At 47.3% G+C, this 16964-nt stretch overlaps 1 protein-coding gene across 1 annotated transcript in view; it reads left to right on the forward strand.

Moving 5' to 3' along the window:
* LOC123153077 (uncharacterized) overlaps positions 1–7277 on the forward strand; it is an 11792-nt gene extending 4515 nt beyond the window's left edge. Inside the window, exon 4 of the mRNA XM_044572374.1 lies at positions 6926–7277. Within this exon, the coding sequence (XP_044428309.1) occupies positions 6926–7277 (352 nt within the window). The remainder of the gene's footprint in view (positions 1–6925) is intronic.
* The last annotated feature ends 9687 nt before the right edge of the window (positions 7278–16964 follow it).

The raw sequence follows: 16964 nt of genomic DNA on the forward strand, positions 1-16964 counted from the left end.
TGACACTATTATTTTGAAATCCATGAACTACAGGAGTACTTTATTGCAACTCATCCGAGTGATAAACTTAAGTGTAAAATGGGCGGAGTAGTTCCGCGTTCCAAGCTCGGGGCTCGTCGATATTATGTTCGACGTTGTAAAGACGGTACGCCCCGTTGTGGAGAACTTTGGTGACGATGAAGGGTCCTTCCCAAGAAGGAGCAAGCTTGTGATGTTTCTTCTGATCCACTCGGAGAACTAAATCTCCTTCCTGGAAGGCTCGACCCCTCACATTTCTGGCGTGGAAACGACGCAAATCTTGTTGGTAGATGGTCGATCGGATCAGAGCCATCTCCCTTTCTTCCTCTAAAAGGTCGACTGCGTCCTGCCGCGCTTGTTCAGCTTCTGCTTCGTTGTAGATCTCAACTCGAGGAGCATTGTGGAGAAGATCACTCGGCAAGACTGCTTCAGCTCCGTAGACCAAGAAGAATGGAGTTCTTCCGGTCGATCAATTAGGTGTGGTCCGCAGTCCCCAAAGCACCGAGGGAAGTTCGTCGACCCATGCTCCAGCTGCAAGCTTGAGATCACGCATCAGTCGGGGTTTCAATCCCTTGAGAATCAGGCCATTGGCTCGCTTTGCTTGTCCATTCATCTGCGGATGGGCGACTGAAGCATAGTCGACTCGTGTGCCTTGAGAGTTGCAGAAATCCCTGAATTCCTCCGAGTCAAAGTTTGACCCATTATCCGTAATGATGCTGTGCGGGACTCCATATCTGAATATCAGTTCCCTGATGAAGCTAACAACAGTACCGGCGTCAAGGTTCTTGATTGGTTTAGCCTCAATCCACTTGGTGAACTTGTCGACTGCCACCAGTACATGCGTGAAGCCACTTCGACCTGTTCTCAAAGGACCGACCATGTCCAACCCCCATACTGCGAAAGGCCAGACGAGTGGAATGGTCTTCAGAGCTGATGCAGGCTTGTGCGACATATTCGAGTAGAACTGACATCCTTCGCACTTATCCACTATTTCCTTTGCCATCTCATTCGCCTTTGGCCAGTAAAATCCGGCTCGGTATGCTTTGGCCATGATGGTCCGAGAGGACGCATGATGACCACAGGTCCCCGAGTGGATATCATTAAGGATGATTCGACCTTCTTCTGGTGTTATGCACTTCTGACCAACTCCAGTCGCGCTTTCTCTATATAACTGTCCTTTGATTACGGTAAAGGCTTTAGATCGACGGACGATCTGTCGAGCCTCTTCCTCATCCTCCGGAAGCTCTTTTCTCAGGATATACGCGATATATGGAACTGTCCAGTCGGGAATGACCACCAAGACCTCCATGACCAAGTCGACCACTGCTGGGACTTCAACCTCAGTCGGATCTGTGGCACTCTTGGGCTGTGGAGCTTCTTCGGTGAAAGGATCTTCTTTGACTGACGGAGTGTGTATATGCTCCAAGAACACACCACTCGGAATGGCTCCTCTCTTGGAACCTATCTTTGCTAGATCATCAGCTGCTTGATTTTTCAGTCGGGGTATATGATGGAGCTCCAACCCCTCGAACTTCTTTTCCAGCTTCCTCACTACACTGCAGTATCCAGTCATGGCTGGGCTTCTCACGTCCCACTCCTTCATCACTTGGTTGACCACTAAATCTGAATCGCCATAGACCATCAGGCGACGGACGCCGAGTGAAATGGCCATGCGCAATCCGTATAAGAGGGCCTCATACTCTGCCTCATTGTTGGAGGAATCAAAGTGAATCTGGAGCACATATCTGAGCTTATCTCCTCTGGGGGAAACCAGGACAACCCCAGCACCGGAACCATTCAACATCTTCGAGCCATCAAAAAACATGGTCCAATGCTCCGAGTGAACTTCAGTCGGCTGCTGCTGTTCAATCCACTCGGCGAGGAAATCTGCTATTGTCTGGGACTTAATGGCTTTCTTTGCTTCAAACTTGATATCAAGGGGAAGAAGTTCAATCGCCCATTTCGCCACTCGACCAGTTGCATCTCTATTGTGCAAAATCTCTGATAGTGGAGCGTCGCTGACGACTGTGATGGAATGATCAGAGAAATAATGAGCAACCTTCTTTGTGGTCATGTATATTCCATACACAAGCTTCTGATAATGAGGATATCTCTGCTTGGATGGAGTCAAGACTTCAGACAAATGATACACTGGGCGCTGAACTTTGAAAGCTTTTCCTTCTTCTTCCCGCTCGACCGTAAGCACTGTACTGACGACTTGTCCTGTGGCTGCGATATAAAGCAACAGAGGCTCTTTGCTGATTGGAGCAGCAAGCACCGGCTGGGTGGAGAGCAGAGCTTTTAGCTTGGCAAATGCTGCATCAGCTTCTGGAGTCCACTCGAACTTGTCTGCCTTCTTCATTAGTCGGTAAAGAGGCAATGCCTTTTCACCGAGTCGTGAGATGAATCGACTTAATGCGGTCAAGCATCCAGTAAGCTTCTGGACATCGTGCACTCGCACAGGGCGTTTCATTCGGAGAATAGTGCCGATCTTTTCTGGATTAGCGTCGATCCCTCGCTCGGTAACGAGAAAACCGAGTAACTTGCCACCAGGAACTCCGAATGTGCACTTTGATGGATTGAGCTTGATATCATACCTTCTGAGGTTGGCAAATGTTTCGGCGAGGTCAGCGAGCAGGTCGGAACCTTTTCGTGACTTGACGACGATATCATCCATATACGCTTCCACATTCCGACTGATTTGAGTGAGTAGACACTTCTGAATCATTCGCATAAATGTGGCTCCGGCATTCTTGAGGCCGAATGGCATGGTGATATAGCAGAAGCACCCGAATGGAGTGATGAAAGCTGTTTTTACCTCATCGGGTCCGTACAGACGGATCTGGTGGTACCCGGAGTAGGCGTCTAGAAAAGACAATCTCTCGCATCCCGCGGTCGAGTCAACAATTTGATCTATGCGAGGGAGAGGAAAATGATCTTTCGGGCAGGCCCGATTGATGTGCTTGAAATCAATGCACATTCGGAGCGATTTGTCCTTCTTAGGAACCATGACGACATTAGCGAGCCATTCGGAGTGGTATATCTCTCGGATAAATCCTGCCGCCAACAGTCGAGCCACTTCCTCACCAATGGCTTTTCTCTTCTGGACGGCGGACCACCGAAGATGCTCTTTGACTGGTTTTGCTGATGAGTCGACTCTTAGGCGATGCTCAGCTAGTCCCCTGGGAACACCTGGCATGTCAGCGGGCTTCCATGCAAAAATGTCCCAGTTCTCACGGAGGAACTGGATGAGCCCTTCTTCCTATTTCGGGTCGAGTGTTGTGGAGATGTGGGTCGGGGTTGCATCGGGGTCGGTCGGGTGAATGTGAACAGGCTTCGTCTCACCGGACGACTGAAATGCAGATTCTGTGGCGGGTTTCTTGGATCGCAGCAAATCACTCGGATCTGCGTTTTGCTTGTATTCTTCAAACTCGACCGCTGTCACCTGGGAATCAGCAATCTTTGAGCCCTTCTGAAAGCACTCTTCTGCCTTTTTCCGATCACCGGTGACAGTGATCACTCCTTTGGGGCCGGGCAATTTGAGGTACACGTAACATGGTCGAGCCATGAACCGTGCATAAGCTGGTCTCCCCAAAATGGCATGATATGCACTCTGAAAATCCACGACCTCAAACGTCAACTTCTCTTTGCGAAAATGTTTCGAATCACCAAACACCACGTCCAGAGCTATTTGGCCGAGTGACTCGGCTTTCTTCCCTGGTATAACTCCATGAAAGCTCATGTTACTGGTGCTCAGTCGGGACATCGGAATGCCCATTCCTTTCAGTGTGTCTGCATACAACAAATTCAGCCCGCTACCGCCGTCCATCAGCACTTTTGTCAGTCGAGTGCCTTCGACAACTGGATCGACCACCAAAGCTTGCCTCCCAGGGGTGGCAATATGAGTCGGGTGATCGGATTGGTCGAATGTGATGGGTGTTTGGGACCATCTCAGATAATTTGCTTTTGCTGGGGTAACCATGTTCACCTCGCGGTTAATGACTTTCAATCGACTCTTGCTTTCCACATCTGCAAAGATCATCAGAGTGGAGTTGACATGTGGATATCCTTCCTCACTGTCCTCCTTGTCTTCGGCCTTGTCCGACTCCTTTTCCTTGTCTTTAGACTGTTTTCCTTGAAACTGCTGGATCAGGAGTCGACATTGGCGAGTGGTATGCTTTGGGTAAATGATATTCCCCTCTTCGTCTTTCTTCGTGTGGATGTGACACGGCATATCCATCACGTCGTTCCCTTCTTTATCCTTTACCTTCTTAGGGTTCCAGGATCCTTTTGGTTTCCCTTTAAACTTTCCATGAGTCACGGCCAGAGCCTCTCCAGGAGCTGCCGGTTCAGCCTTCCGCTTCTGTTTCCGACTGGTGTTTCCCTTCTCCGACTGGCTCGGCTTGTGCTTGCCGCTTCAGAGTCGGTCTTCTTCTTCGCCGTTGGCGTACTTGGTAGCAATTTCCATCATCCGACTCAAGGTCATGTCTCCGGTTCGACCAAATTTCAAACTCAATTCTCTGTTCTTGACACCATCCTTGAAAGCGCAGACTGCCTGATGATCAGACACATTCTCCACAGTATGGTGCAAAGTGATCCATCTCTGAATATACTCCCTGAGAGTCTCATTGGTCTTCTGCACGCAGACTTGCAGCTCCGTCAATCCAGCCGGTCGCTTGTAAGTTCCTTCAAACGTTCTGACGAACACTCGGGACAGATCTTCCCAAGTGTAAATGCTGCTAGGAGGTAACTGATTCAACCACGCTCTGGCAGAACCTTCCAACATGAGGGGCAAATGCTTCATGGCCACCTCGTCATTCCCACCACCAATCTGAACCGCCACTCGGTAGTCCTCAAGCCAAGTTTCAGGCTTAGACTCACCGGTGAACTTGCTGACTCCTGTTGCCAACCTGAAATTGGGAGGAACCACTGCGGCTCTGATAGCTCTGCTGAAACATTCCGGACCAGAAACATGCACTCAACTGCTCGTGGGCGCATCTCTGTCGAGTCCACCTCGATGGGCTCTGTTCGGTCGACCAAGCCTTGCACGATAATGGATCGCGCGTCGAAGCCTGGTTCTCTGGGGTCGACTGGAACTCTTCGCCCCGCTCTGAGCTGACGTCTGTCATCTTGCTGCCAAGGAGCGTAAGACCCACCCCTCGGAGGGGAAGTGGGCACTCGACGCCTATCATCTCGGTCGTGTTGGTCTCCATATTGGTCTCGCCGATTCTCGCGCCCTTCACGCCGCGGAGGCGATCTGGGACTGTGAGCCGACTGAACCGTATTCGCAGCGACGGATCAACTGTGAATTCAGTTGCGCGACTGCGACACGGCTGAATTCTGATCTCCTGCTGCCCGGAGCAGATCCTTGATCTGCATCAAGCCTCTGCCAGCTTCCGACTGAGAGGGCTGGATGGACTCTGCTATACGGGTCGCAGCTGCTAAATTCTGGATTGGGGTTCGATATACCTGAGTCGGTGGGAAGAGTTGACATCGATTGGCGTCGGGAACTCGTTGCCGCGCGCGCTCGTCGAGTGCTCGCTGAAGATTCTCCAGGCGAGCGCGTTCGGCCAAATTGGCCAAACGTGCCTCCTCCAAGGCGCGAGCCTCGGGGGTTTCTCCTGCGATGGGAGTATGCAGGGCATCCATGTTCCTGCGGCGAAGTTCTTCTCTTTGCAGAGAGTCGAGTGGCTCGGGCTGGTACTCTTCGTGGTCTCGTGCGGGGTCGCCTCCGTCGCCTGCCCCACCATCACGGGTGAAGCCAGGGGGGCTGCGAGGCCCGTCGACCATCAGGATTTCCGCCGCTGGATCACTGCTATCACATTCGGATGCAGTCTCTACGGAGCCAGTCGACAGATCGAACAGGCCGTAGAGAGATTCGTCGGGCTCGATTGCCGCAACTTGGGTGGTGGCCGTCTGGCGAGCCACCGCGTGTCTCACCCACCGCTGAAGCCTCGACCGACCCGAGCGCTTGCGCTGGCGGGAGACCGGGAGGGTGGTCGATAGGGGAGTCGACCGATATGGGGTCGACGGTTGCCGCAGCAGAACGCCGCGGACACATGCGCGAAAATGCGTCGCACCGCGGACGGGGAGCGCATCGACGTCGAGTGGAGCCTCCTGGAGCCAGGCGGAGTCGTCGGCGGCGAAGGTGAGAGCACCGAGATGAATCTCTCGACCCTCGACCAAAACTCCAGCAGCTACCATGATGAAAGTACTCGGAAGAATCGCAACTTCTCCACAAAATCGCTAAAACACCGGCCCCACGGTGGGCGCCAACTGTCGTGGATCTAAATCTGACAGTAGAGTGGGGGGTAGGTATGGAGAGGCAAGGTCCTAGCTATGGAGAGGTTGTAAACACAAGAGATGTACGAGTTCAGGCCCTTCTCGGAGGAAGTAAAAGCCCTACGTCTCGGAGCCCGGAGGCGGTCGAGTGGATTATGTGTATATGGATTACAGGGTGCCGAACCCCTCCGCCTGTGGAGGGGGGGTGGCTTATATAGAGTGCGCCAGGACCCCAGCCAACCCACGTAATGAAGGGTTTAAGGTACATTAAGTCCGGGGCGTTACTGGTAACGCCCCACATAAAGTGTCTTTACTATCATAAAGTCTACTCAATTACAGACCGTTGCAGTGCAGAGTGCCTCTTGACCTTCTGGTGGTCGAGTCCTTCAAGTCAGTCGAGTGAGTCCCTCGTAGGTCGACTGGAAGGTGATCTCTTCTAAGGGTGTCCTTGGGCAGGGTACTTAGATCAGGTCTGTGACCCTACCCTAGGTACATGACTCCATCAATGGGCACCTCCAAAGGTTAAGTTTTTTGCTTGGTTGGCATTGCAAGATAGGATTTGGACCTCCGATCGCTTGGAGCGTCGAGGTTGGTCGAATTGTGCCCTTTGCAAGCTTTGCAATAGGGAGCAAGAATCGAGAGCCCACCTTTTCTTCAAGTGCCGCTACACGATTCGGCTATGGAAGTATCTTATTGAGAAGCTAGGTCTTGCGCACATGGATACATCCGAGTGGCTCATGGACGACTCCGTCTACCAGTGGTGGGACAAGAGAACCGACAACCGCAACCCTAACCGGCAAGCCATGGCCTCCCTAACCATGCTCGTCTCGTGGACCATTTGGAATGAAAGAAAAGCACGCGTGTTCCGCCACAAAAGTGCACCGCCAACCATCCTACTCACCGCCATCATCGACGAGGCCAAGCTTTTGATGGCCGCGGGCGCAAAGAAATTAGGGAATATTTTTCTGGGCGAGTAAATGTCATGCCGAATGTGTGGGTGCGCTGTAATTCTCTAAACTCTATTCTCTCCTTATTTAATAGACGAGGCAAATCTTATGCCTCCGTTTTGAAAAAATAAATAAACATACTAGTCACTCGACTATTGTGTCTTTAATCAACGAGAACCAACAAAGAGACACTAGATGCATTTGAGATGAACTTACGAATCTTTTTTTGAGGTAATGGGCAGCTACACCCTTTCATTCATTCATAATTAGTTCATTACAGATAATGGTCCTAATTACATCAGGGAACTCATTAATCCAGCAGGACCAAACATCATGCTCTGCCGATTTCGCCAGAACATGTGCTGCCTCATTACAACTACGATTGACATGAATAAAAGTACAAGATACAAACTTTGTGGCACATTTTCTAATATCATGGACTATGGCTCCAATAGGGGACCTATCAAAACCTAAACCCTTGACCTTGTTGATCACTGACAGGCAATCAGATGCTACCATGATGTTCTGTATGCCAAGGTTATTGGCAAGGATTAAGGCTTGACGAAGTGCCATGGCTTCTGCTACTTCAGGAATTTGAATTCGTTCAAAGTAACCTCTATTCGTAGCCTGCACCCTTCCCCGGTGATCACGTATTACCACACCAAAGCCTGCTCTTGCAGATTGGGAGAATGTCGCTGCATCCACATTGACGAGCATCGACCCATCCGGCGGCGGAGACCATTTTTGGTTTGACTTCAAGGTCTCATGTCTAATGGAAGTGGTCGAACTAAAATGATGCATATTGATAAATTCAACATAAGCTTTAATCTTTCCCACCACACGAAGAGGATGATTTAAAGCTTCGCCATTATGATAGGCATTTCTATTCTCCCATATGTGCCATATTGCCACTGCCATAATCATAGATTGAAAATCTGTAGCATTTTGTATCCACTCTAAAACCCATTGCCTAATGTGAGTAAAACTTTTCAGTTTCAAACAAATGGCATACTCTTTCTTAAGCTCTTTCCAGATTTCTTTAACATAGTGGCACTGCAAAAAGCAATGTTCAACGGTTTCTTCCCTATTGCAAAAAATGACAATCATACCTTGTGGGGATTGATCTCACTTGAAGTTGAGCACCTGTTGGGAGACAGTTATGGGCGAATCTCCACAAAATTACCTTCATTTTATTTGGGCATTGGATTGCCCAAAGTTTCCTCCAAATTTTCTCCATGATCTTATGATCTGAAATAGCCCCTTTGCCATCTGTACTCCTGTCACTCCAAAAGTTTAGTGTTCTCAGAAAATTATATGCCGACCTCACTGTATAAACACCATCTTTTGTGTGGGGCCATGACACAAAATATGGGCATCCTTCTGTACTCAACGGTAAGCTAAGAATTTTCTCTGATATATCCTCTGAGAAAATGTTTCTAACGGTTTCTTCATTCCACTTGTGTTCGCCTTCTATTATCAAAGAACTCACCATATCATTACCACTTCTAGGGGCAATATGTTGTAGAGTTGTAGGGGAAATATCAGGGATCCAATTATCTTCATATGTATGAATTGTGTTGCCATCTCCCACTCTCCATAGTAGGCCCTTCTGCAACAATTTTCTCCCATATATCAGACTACACCAAGTATAAGAAGATGATCTCGGACATTTAGATGTCCAAAAGTCACCTTCCGGATAGTATCTTCCTTTTAATACCTTGGCACATAATGAGTTCGCATTTGTTAAAAGGCGCCAACATTGTTTACCTAGCATAGCTTGATTGAATATAGCCATGTCTCTAAATCCCATGCCACCTAAATATTTCGGTGAGGACAACCACTTCCAAGATTTCCAATGTAATTTCCTTTTTCCATCTTCTACACCCCACCAATAGTTGGAAATAGACTTTCTCATCTTTTCACAGACACCAATAGGGATCTGAAAACAACTCATTATGTAAGTTGGTATTGCTTGTGCGACTGACTTTAGTAGAACTTCTTTCCCGGCCCTTGACAGAGGTCTATCACTCCAACCGTTGAGTCTTTTCCAAAGTCGACTAGTGAGAAAGTTGAAATTGTTCGTTGGGGATCGTCCCACCCAGGTCGGCATGCCAAGATAGGTAGCTTGTAGTGTATCATCTTGAATTCCCATCTTCTGCTTTACCCTTTCGTTTATTTGCTCATTGCAGTGGGTGCCAAAGAATATAAATGATTTCTAAATGTTGATCTTCTGTCCAGACCCTTCGCAATATGTTTGAAGAGCTGATTTTAGAGTATCAATACTCCTATCATCTTCTCTGGTAAAGAACACGTTGTCATCAGCAAACATGAGATGAGAAATAGGAGGGCCATTTCTACCATTGCGGATTCCTTTTAATTCACCAGAAGCTTCCTTTTGCTGCAGTAAACAAGATAAGCCTTCAGTGCACAACAAGAAAAGGTAGGCGCTAATTGGATCCCCCTGCCTAATGCCTCTAGTGGGTTTAAAAGATTGAGTTAATTCTCCATTAACTCTAACTGCATATTTCATAGAGGTTACACATCTCATAACCGTCTTGACCCATTTATCATTGAAACCCATTTTCAATAAAACACCCTTGAGGTAGTTCCACTCCACTCTATCATAAGCCTTTCTCATATCAATTTTGAGTGCAAAGAATGGGTGTTTGACTTTCTGCTTTCTTATTGTATGGAGACATTCATAAGCTATAAGCACATTATCAGTAATTAGCCTTCCTGGCACAAAAGCACTCTGTTGTTCAGAGATTATTTTCGGCAAAAAACGTTTTAGATGATTAGCTATAACTTTGGAGGCAATTTTATACATAACATTGCACAAACTTATTGGCCGAAAATTAGAGAGCACATCAGGAGAATTTACTTTTGGGATTAAAACAATTACCGAATCGCTGAAGCCATCTGGAATTTCCGATCCCAAAAGAAAACCCTTCACTGCAGCACAAACATCCTCTTCTAACAGCTTCCAATGTTTTTGGTAAAAAAAGAGCAGGGAAGCCGTCAGGTCCAGGGGCCTTGATGGGCCCCATTTGGAAGAGTGCGGTCTTGATTTCTTCATTTGTATATTCTCGACAAAGAGCTTCATTGATTTATTCATTCACTTTAGAAGGAATTGCTTGAAGCACTGCATCTAATGAGGTACAAGGTTCAGAGGTGAACAGATTAGCATAGAACTCATATACCATACTTTTGATAGCTTTGTGATCTTCACATCTTGTTCCGTCAGCTTGCTTCAAGAAGTTAATTCTATTAGTTCTCCTCCTTGCTGAAGCTCGGGCATGAAAAAAGGAGGTGTTGCGGTCCCCCTCATGAAGCCAATCAACCCTTGAGCGCTGACGTGCCATAATCTCTTCTCTCTCAAAAAGTTCACACAGACGTTTTTCAATTTGCTTCTCTTCAACACAGCTCTCGGTCACCAAACTATTCCTTCTTAAATCAGCCAGGTGTTTCTCAAGCCTTCTGATCTCTTTTCTTATTTGTCCAAATGATGTCTTACACCAGGTCTGCATATCTTTGGATAATTTATTTAGTGCAGACCATGTGTTGTTCAACGAAGGAGCACCATCTTTCAGATTTTTCCAATTTTCCTCTATCATTTGATTATAATCCGGAGCCCTCATCCATGCAGCTTCAAATCTGAAGGAGTTATGCACTGGACTAGTAGCAGTCTGATCACCACTCTTAGCTATTGTTATCAATATTGTCAAGTGGTCTGAAGATGTACACTGGTAGAAAAAGGGTCTATAGTCCCGGTTCGTAAGGGCCTTTAGTCCCAGTTCAGGAACCGGGACTAAAGTGTCGGTACTAATACCTCCCCCCTTTAGTCACGGTTCAATCCAGAACCGGGACTAAAGGCCCTCCACGTGGGCAGTGCACAGAGCCCAGTCAGGAGACCCTTTGGTCCCGGTTGGTGGCACCAACCGGGACCAATAGGCATCCACGCGTCAGCACTTCTGTGGCTGGGGTTTTTGTTTTTTTTTGAAGGGGGGGGGTTGGGGGTTTTGGGGGGTTAATTTAGGTGTTTCATATATTGTGTTAGCTAGTTATAATTAATAGAGAGAAGTGTCCTCTGTTATGTCCGTGCTTGGTCGACGCTACGTACTATACATACGTATATAGAGAGGACTAGACACGCTAGCTAGCTAGTAAGCAAACGAAGGAAACAGAAGATCGTCATGAACATATATGCATATATACAGAGAGAAGTGATATCGACCACCTCTCCTTCTCCGAGAGATTGGTCGAACAACAAGTTCTCGTATATCTATCTGACACTACCGGCTACATATATACAATAATTATCTCTTACAAATATAATCATACAGACTCAGGGTCCACATAGAATTCTCCGTCTTCAGGGATCACGTGGTCAAGAAAGAATGCCGCCAATTCCTCTTGAATTGCTCGCATGCGAGCTGGTGCTAGGAGTTCATCCCGCTTCCGAAACATCTAATTTGAAGAAGGGGGTCAATACATATATATATATAAATGAATGAAACTCAACACAAATTATGGTAATAAAATAAAATTGTGAATGTTGTTATTTACGTACTTCATATTGTTCGTTAGAGTACCCGCCCCGCTCACAGGTCGTGTGGCAGATGGACTCGCAGATGTAGTATCCACAGAAATCATTCCCTTGTTCCTGCCACAACCACTTTACAAGAAATAGAGGTCAATCAAACTGATAAGCAAGAATGCTAAATGGTATTGATGAAACTAGCGCTTGAATCACTAGGAGATGCGCGGAACATGCTACTATAGTACTTACTTTCGGGTGTCTAAATTCCAGCTCCTTCGGCAGTCCCGGAACTGTTTTGGTGAATTTGCTCCAAACCCTGCCGGACAAAGAAAACAATTACTTGATATCAGGAAATGAACAAAGTTGCTGATATGGTGGATAATGATCGATTTAACTTACTTCTTAAGGATTTCAGTCATGTCCGCATACTCCTTGGGATCTTTTCGTTTAGAGTCCAAGACGGTTACTACTCCCTGCTCAAGCTTAATCTCTAGGAGAATATAGTGGAAACTGCACACACATGCATAACTCATGAATTACATTACTATAACCTTGACTAATATATAAGGGAAACCGAATATGCACAAGACAGTAACACTCACCTGAAGTTGTAAGGAAAGAGTATTATATCTTTGTTTTGATTTATTACGAACGATCGTAGCAAGCTGTCCTCGGTAGCTGCGGCATGAAGTTTAACCTGAGTTGCATCTATGAGATATGTGTTAATGAACCCAATATCACCGACTTGTCTTTTCTTCAATTCGGCGATCTTCAATCTGCATAATATAGTGAGGATGATCATAAATACATGCAATGAAAGAGCTAAGCTATATAGAGAAACTTAATGACAGAAGTAGTACTACTTACAGACAGTAGCAGGCGACCGTTATTTTATCGAGGGCCAATTGATTGAAAAACTGATAGAACTCCTCAAATGGAACAGGCAACAGATCAATTCCAATGAGGTCATGCTCCTTTTTAACTTTCACATACAAAGTACTCCTCCCCCCAGAGTCTCTGCAGATTTTCAAGTACCAATCATGCAATCTTCGCATCATCGTTGATAGAGATCTTTCATCTTTGACGAGAGGCTTCCCGTACTTGTATCTTTGTATATGCACCTCCATGGGTTCATAATATACTTTGTCGGGCAGGTAATCTGCAAGATTGCTATAACCGGGCACCATCCTCGGATCATTATCGACGTTGTGGCTAGGCACCTTGAGCGGGGGGCACGATTGCTTCGCTTGTTCGCCGAGCTGGGCAATTTGTTTCCCAGCTCGTCGTTCTTTTAGCCTTTGATCACTGACAGTACTTCCCGACCGCTCCGCTTCGGCAAATTCCTTTCCAATAATGCGGTCATAGTTTCCTTTCGGCAGATCAGACTTCGGTGGTTTTGTCAGGGCAGCCAGAGTGCGCTTCACTTTCACCCGATCTACCTTCTCCTCCGGAGGTGGATGTTTCTTTGCTTTCACCCCTTCAAAGAAGCTCCTCACTTCTTCTCGCGCGATCTCGGCGTTCTCCTCCAGGGTCCTCTCATATGGTAACTTCTCTGGAGTCTTCAGAGAAGGACCGAATCTGTATGTCCTCCCGCCTCTGGTTGTACTGCTAGACGCCGACCGAGCAGACGTAGCGGTTGTCTTCTTTACTTGCTTAAGAGGCGGAGGAGAAGGACTACGACGCCCCGGAGCAGCTGGAGCGGCGGCAGGTCTCTTCCACCCTTGCTGACGAGGCGGAGAAGGAGGAGGCTGGCTGCTCGGGCGCGTCGGCGCAGGCGGAGAAGGAGGCGGAGTGCCGCCGCGCGCCGGAGAAGGAGCCGGCCGAGGGCCCTGGTCGTCACTCGCCGGAGGAGGAGGCGGTGGAGGCGGAGTGCCCTGACTCGCCGGAGGAGGAGGAGGCGGTGGCGTCCAGTTCGGAAGGTTGATGAGCTCCTTCCGCCATAGGCATGGAGTCTTCAGAGCAGACCCCAGCTGAGTCTCCCCTTCACCGGTAGGGTGGTCAAGCTGGAGGTCCTCAAATCCCTCCGTTATCTCATCCACCATCACCCTAGCATATCCTTCTGGAATCGGCCAGCAGTGAGAAGTTGCGCCGGGTTCGGTAGGAAAAACAGAGCCAACAGCCGCCTTGACCTTCAAATTCATCCATTGCGTCATAAGGTGGCAATTTTGAGACTCCGTTATAGCATCCACGGGATAGCTGGCAGGAGTCGTCAAGGCATGCTCCGGCCGAAGCAGCTCGGTGGAAGCCACGCTGCTTCTGCGTTGAGATGGCGGGGTAGCTTCGGGGGAGGCTTCGGCAGTATGTTTGCTGCGATTTGCTTCTCGTTCCTCTATCGCGTCTACCCTTGCTTGCAGCGCCTGCATTTGGGTCTGCTGCACTTTTTTCCTCCTCTCATGGGATTTGTAACCGCCTGCGTCTGGAAACCCAACCTTCCACGGAATGGAGCCTGGCGTGCCTCGTGTCCGTCCAGGGTGCTCAGGATTCCCGAGGGCCATTGTGAGCTCGCCGTTCTCTCTGTCTGGAAAGAACGTCCCTTCATGCGCTGCTTCGATATACTGCTTAAGCTTACTGACTGGTATGTCCATTTGATCGTTCGTCCAAATGCACTTCCCTGTTACAGGGTCCAGTGTTCCGCCAGCCCCGAAGAACCAAGTCCGGCAACGGTCTGGCAAGTTAATTGTCTCTGGTTCGATCCCTTTATGAACCAGATCATTCTCAGTCTTGGACCACTTAGGCCGGGCTACGAGGTAGCCACTTGACCCCGTGCGATGGTGAAGCTTCTTCTTCGCAGCATTTTGCTTGTTTGTCGCCGACATCTTCTTACTCTTTTCCGATGTCTTGTGGGCCAAAAATGCGGGCCAGTGATCTCTGATATTCTCATATCTGCCCTTGAATTCCGGTGTCTCATTATTTTCGGCAAACTTATTCAGCTCTTTCTTCCACCTCCTGAATAGTTCTACCATCCTCTTCAGAGCAAAAGACTTGATTAATTTCTCTTTAACTTGGTTCTCTGGATTATCCTCAGGCGGTAGGGTGAAATTTGACTTCATCTCAGTCCAAAGATCATTTTTCTGCATATCATTGACATAAGAGACCTCAGGGTCTTCTGTAGCCGGCTTAAACCATTGCTGGATGCTTATCGGGATCTTGTCCCTAACCAGAACCCCGCACTGAGCAACAAATGCGCTCTTTGTCCGGAGGGGTTCAATAGGTTGGCCGTCGGGCGCGATTGCTATGATCTCAAACTTTTCATCCGAGCTCAACTTTTTCTTCGGGCCTCGTCTCTTTACCGAAGTTGTGCTCGATCCGGAGGGCTAGAAAAAAGAACAAAGACTTAATTAATATGTGTACATACCAAAACAATGAATGCATCAATCAGCTAGTCAGCATAGGCTTAACTAATATATATACCTGGCCGGACTCGGTTCGGTCACCGGAGCCGTCATCACGGTCTCCTTCTTGCACCGGCATTGGGTCACCGGAGCCGTCCTCATGTTCTTCTTCTTGCACCGGCATTAGGTCACCGTAGCCAGCTTGTTCACCCTCTCCTTCCAGACCATCGGTTTCGTTGAGAAACAACAAGATGGCATCACTTCCTTCTGCGATTATGTCCCTCAACAACGCTTCTTTTGTTACTTCGTCTAGGGCGGTGTCCATAGTTTCTACAAATATTTACAACATGGCAATTATTATTCAAACATGACAGATGGATATATTAGTGCCAAACGTAGAACTAGCTACCTAATCATAGTAAGCTATCGGGAGGGGGTATATATCGACAACGACGACACTACATCTATGTCCCTCGACGACCCTCGTTCCCGATAAAAAAAAAGAGGAGGAAGAAGAAAAATAAGACACGAAGAAAGAATAGAGGAGAAGATCTCCTCTATTCTTTCTTCTCCTCTTTTTTTCTTCTTCCTCTTCTTTTTTTTATCCTCTTCTTCCTCTCATGTTCGATAGGATCGCCGAGGGGTCGGGAGGTTGCCTAGTGTCAAGGGATTCAACAAAACCATGTCTTCATCATTAGGCGAAAGTAATATGTGCATGATGGTACGAAGCTCTTCAAAGTTGTTCTGGAACGGAGTCCCAGATAGGATAATTCGCTTTTTGGTACAAAGTTCAGCAAGAGCCTTCCGAATATCGCTATTTGGAAGGCCTTTGCTGAATTCGTACCAAAAGGCGGATTATTCTATCCGGGACTCCATTCCAAAACAACTTTGCAGAACTTCGTACCAACATGCCCTGGTTACTTCCGGCTAATGATGAAGGCATGGATTTCTTCAATACTTTGACACTAGGAAACCTCTCTCTACTTCCGGCTAATAAGAATAAGAAGAAGAAGAAGAAGAAAAGAAGAAAAAAAAGAGGAGAAGAAGAAAGGAATAGTGGAGAAAAGATAAAATAGAATATATTCTATTTTCTCTTCTTCTCCACTATTCCTTTCTTCTTCTCCTCTTCTTTTTCTTCTTTTTTCTTCTTCTTATTTATTTCTCCTCTTCTTTTCGGTAGAGGAAACCCTAAATAGCTAGCAAGTATCATGGGTGTGAGATACATGTGGCCTTCGGTGTCGGACACTACATCCACGTCCCACAAGTGACGTGGGCGTCGAAGCCCGCGCCACTTGTGGGATGTGGGTGTAGTGTCCGACACCGACGGTACATGTATCTCACACCAACGATACTTTCTATTTAGGGTTTCTCCTCTACCGCTCCTCGACCTCTCGACAACCCTTGTTCCCGATAAAATAAAGAGGAAGAAGAAGAAGAAAAAATAAGAAAAGAAAGAATAGAGGAGAAGACTTCCTCTTCTTCCTCTCCTCTTCTTCTCCCTCTTCTTCCCCTTCTTCCTCGCCTCTCTCATGAATGTCCGACGTTCTCGACCCCCCCCCATGTGTCGAAGAAAAAAAAGAAGAAAAAAAGAAGAGAAGAAGAAAGGAATAGAGGAGAAAAGAGAAAATAGAATATATATTCTAATTTTCTCTTCTTCTCCTCTATTCCTTTCTTCTTCTCCTCTTCCTTTTCTTCCTCTCCTCGTCTTCTCCTTCTTCTTCTCCTTCTTTCTCTACTTATTTTCCTTTTCCTTATTTTACTTTTTCCTCTCCACTAACATCATCATATATATGAAAAAATGCATATATGAAAAAAAACATCATCATATATATCATCTATCATCTA

The sequence above is a fragment of the Triticum aestivum genome, chromosome 7A, assembly GCF_018294505.1.
Source record: "Triticum aestivum cultivar Chinese Spring chromosome 7A, IWGSC CS RefSeq v2.1, whole genome shotgun sequence".
Taxonomy (NCBI): domain Eukaryota; kingdom Viridiplantae; phylum Streptophyta; class Magnoliopsida; order Poales; family Poaceae; genus Triticum; species Triticum aestivum.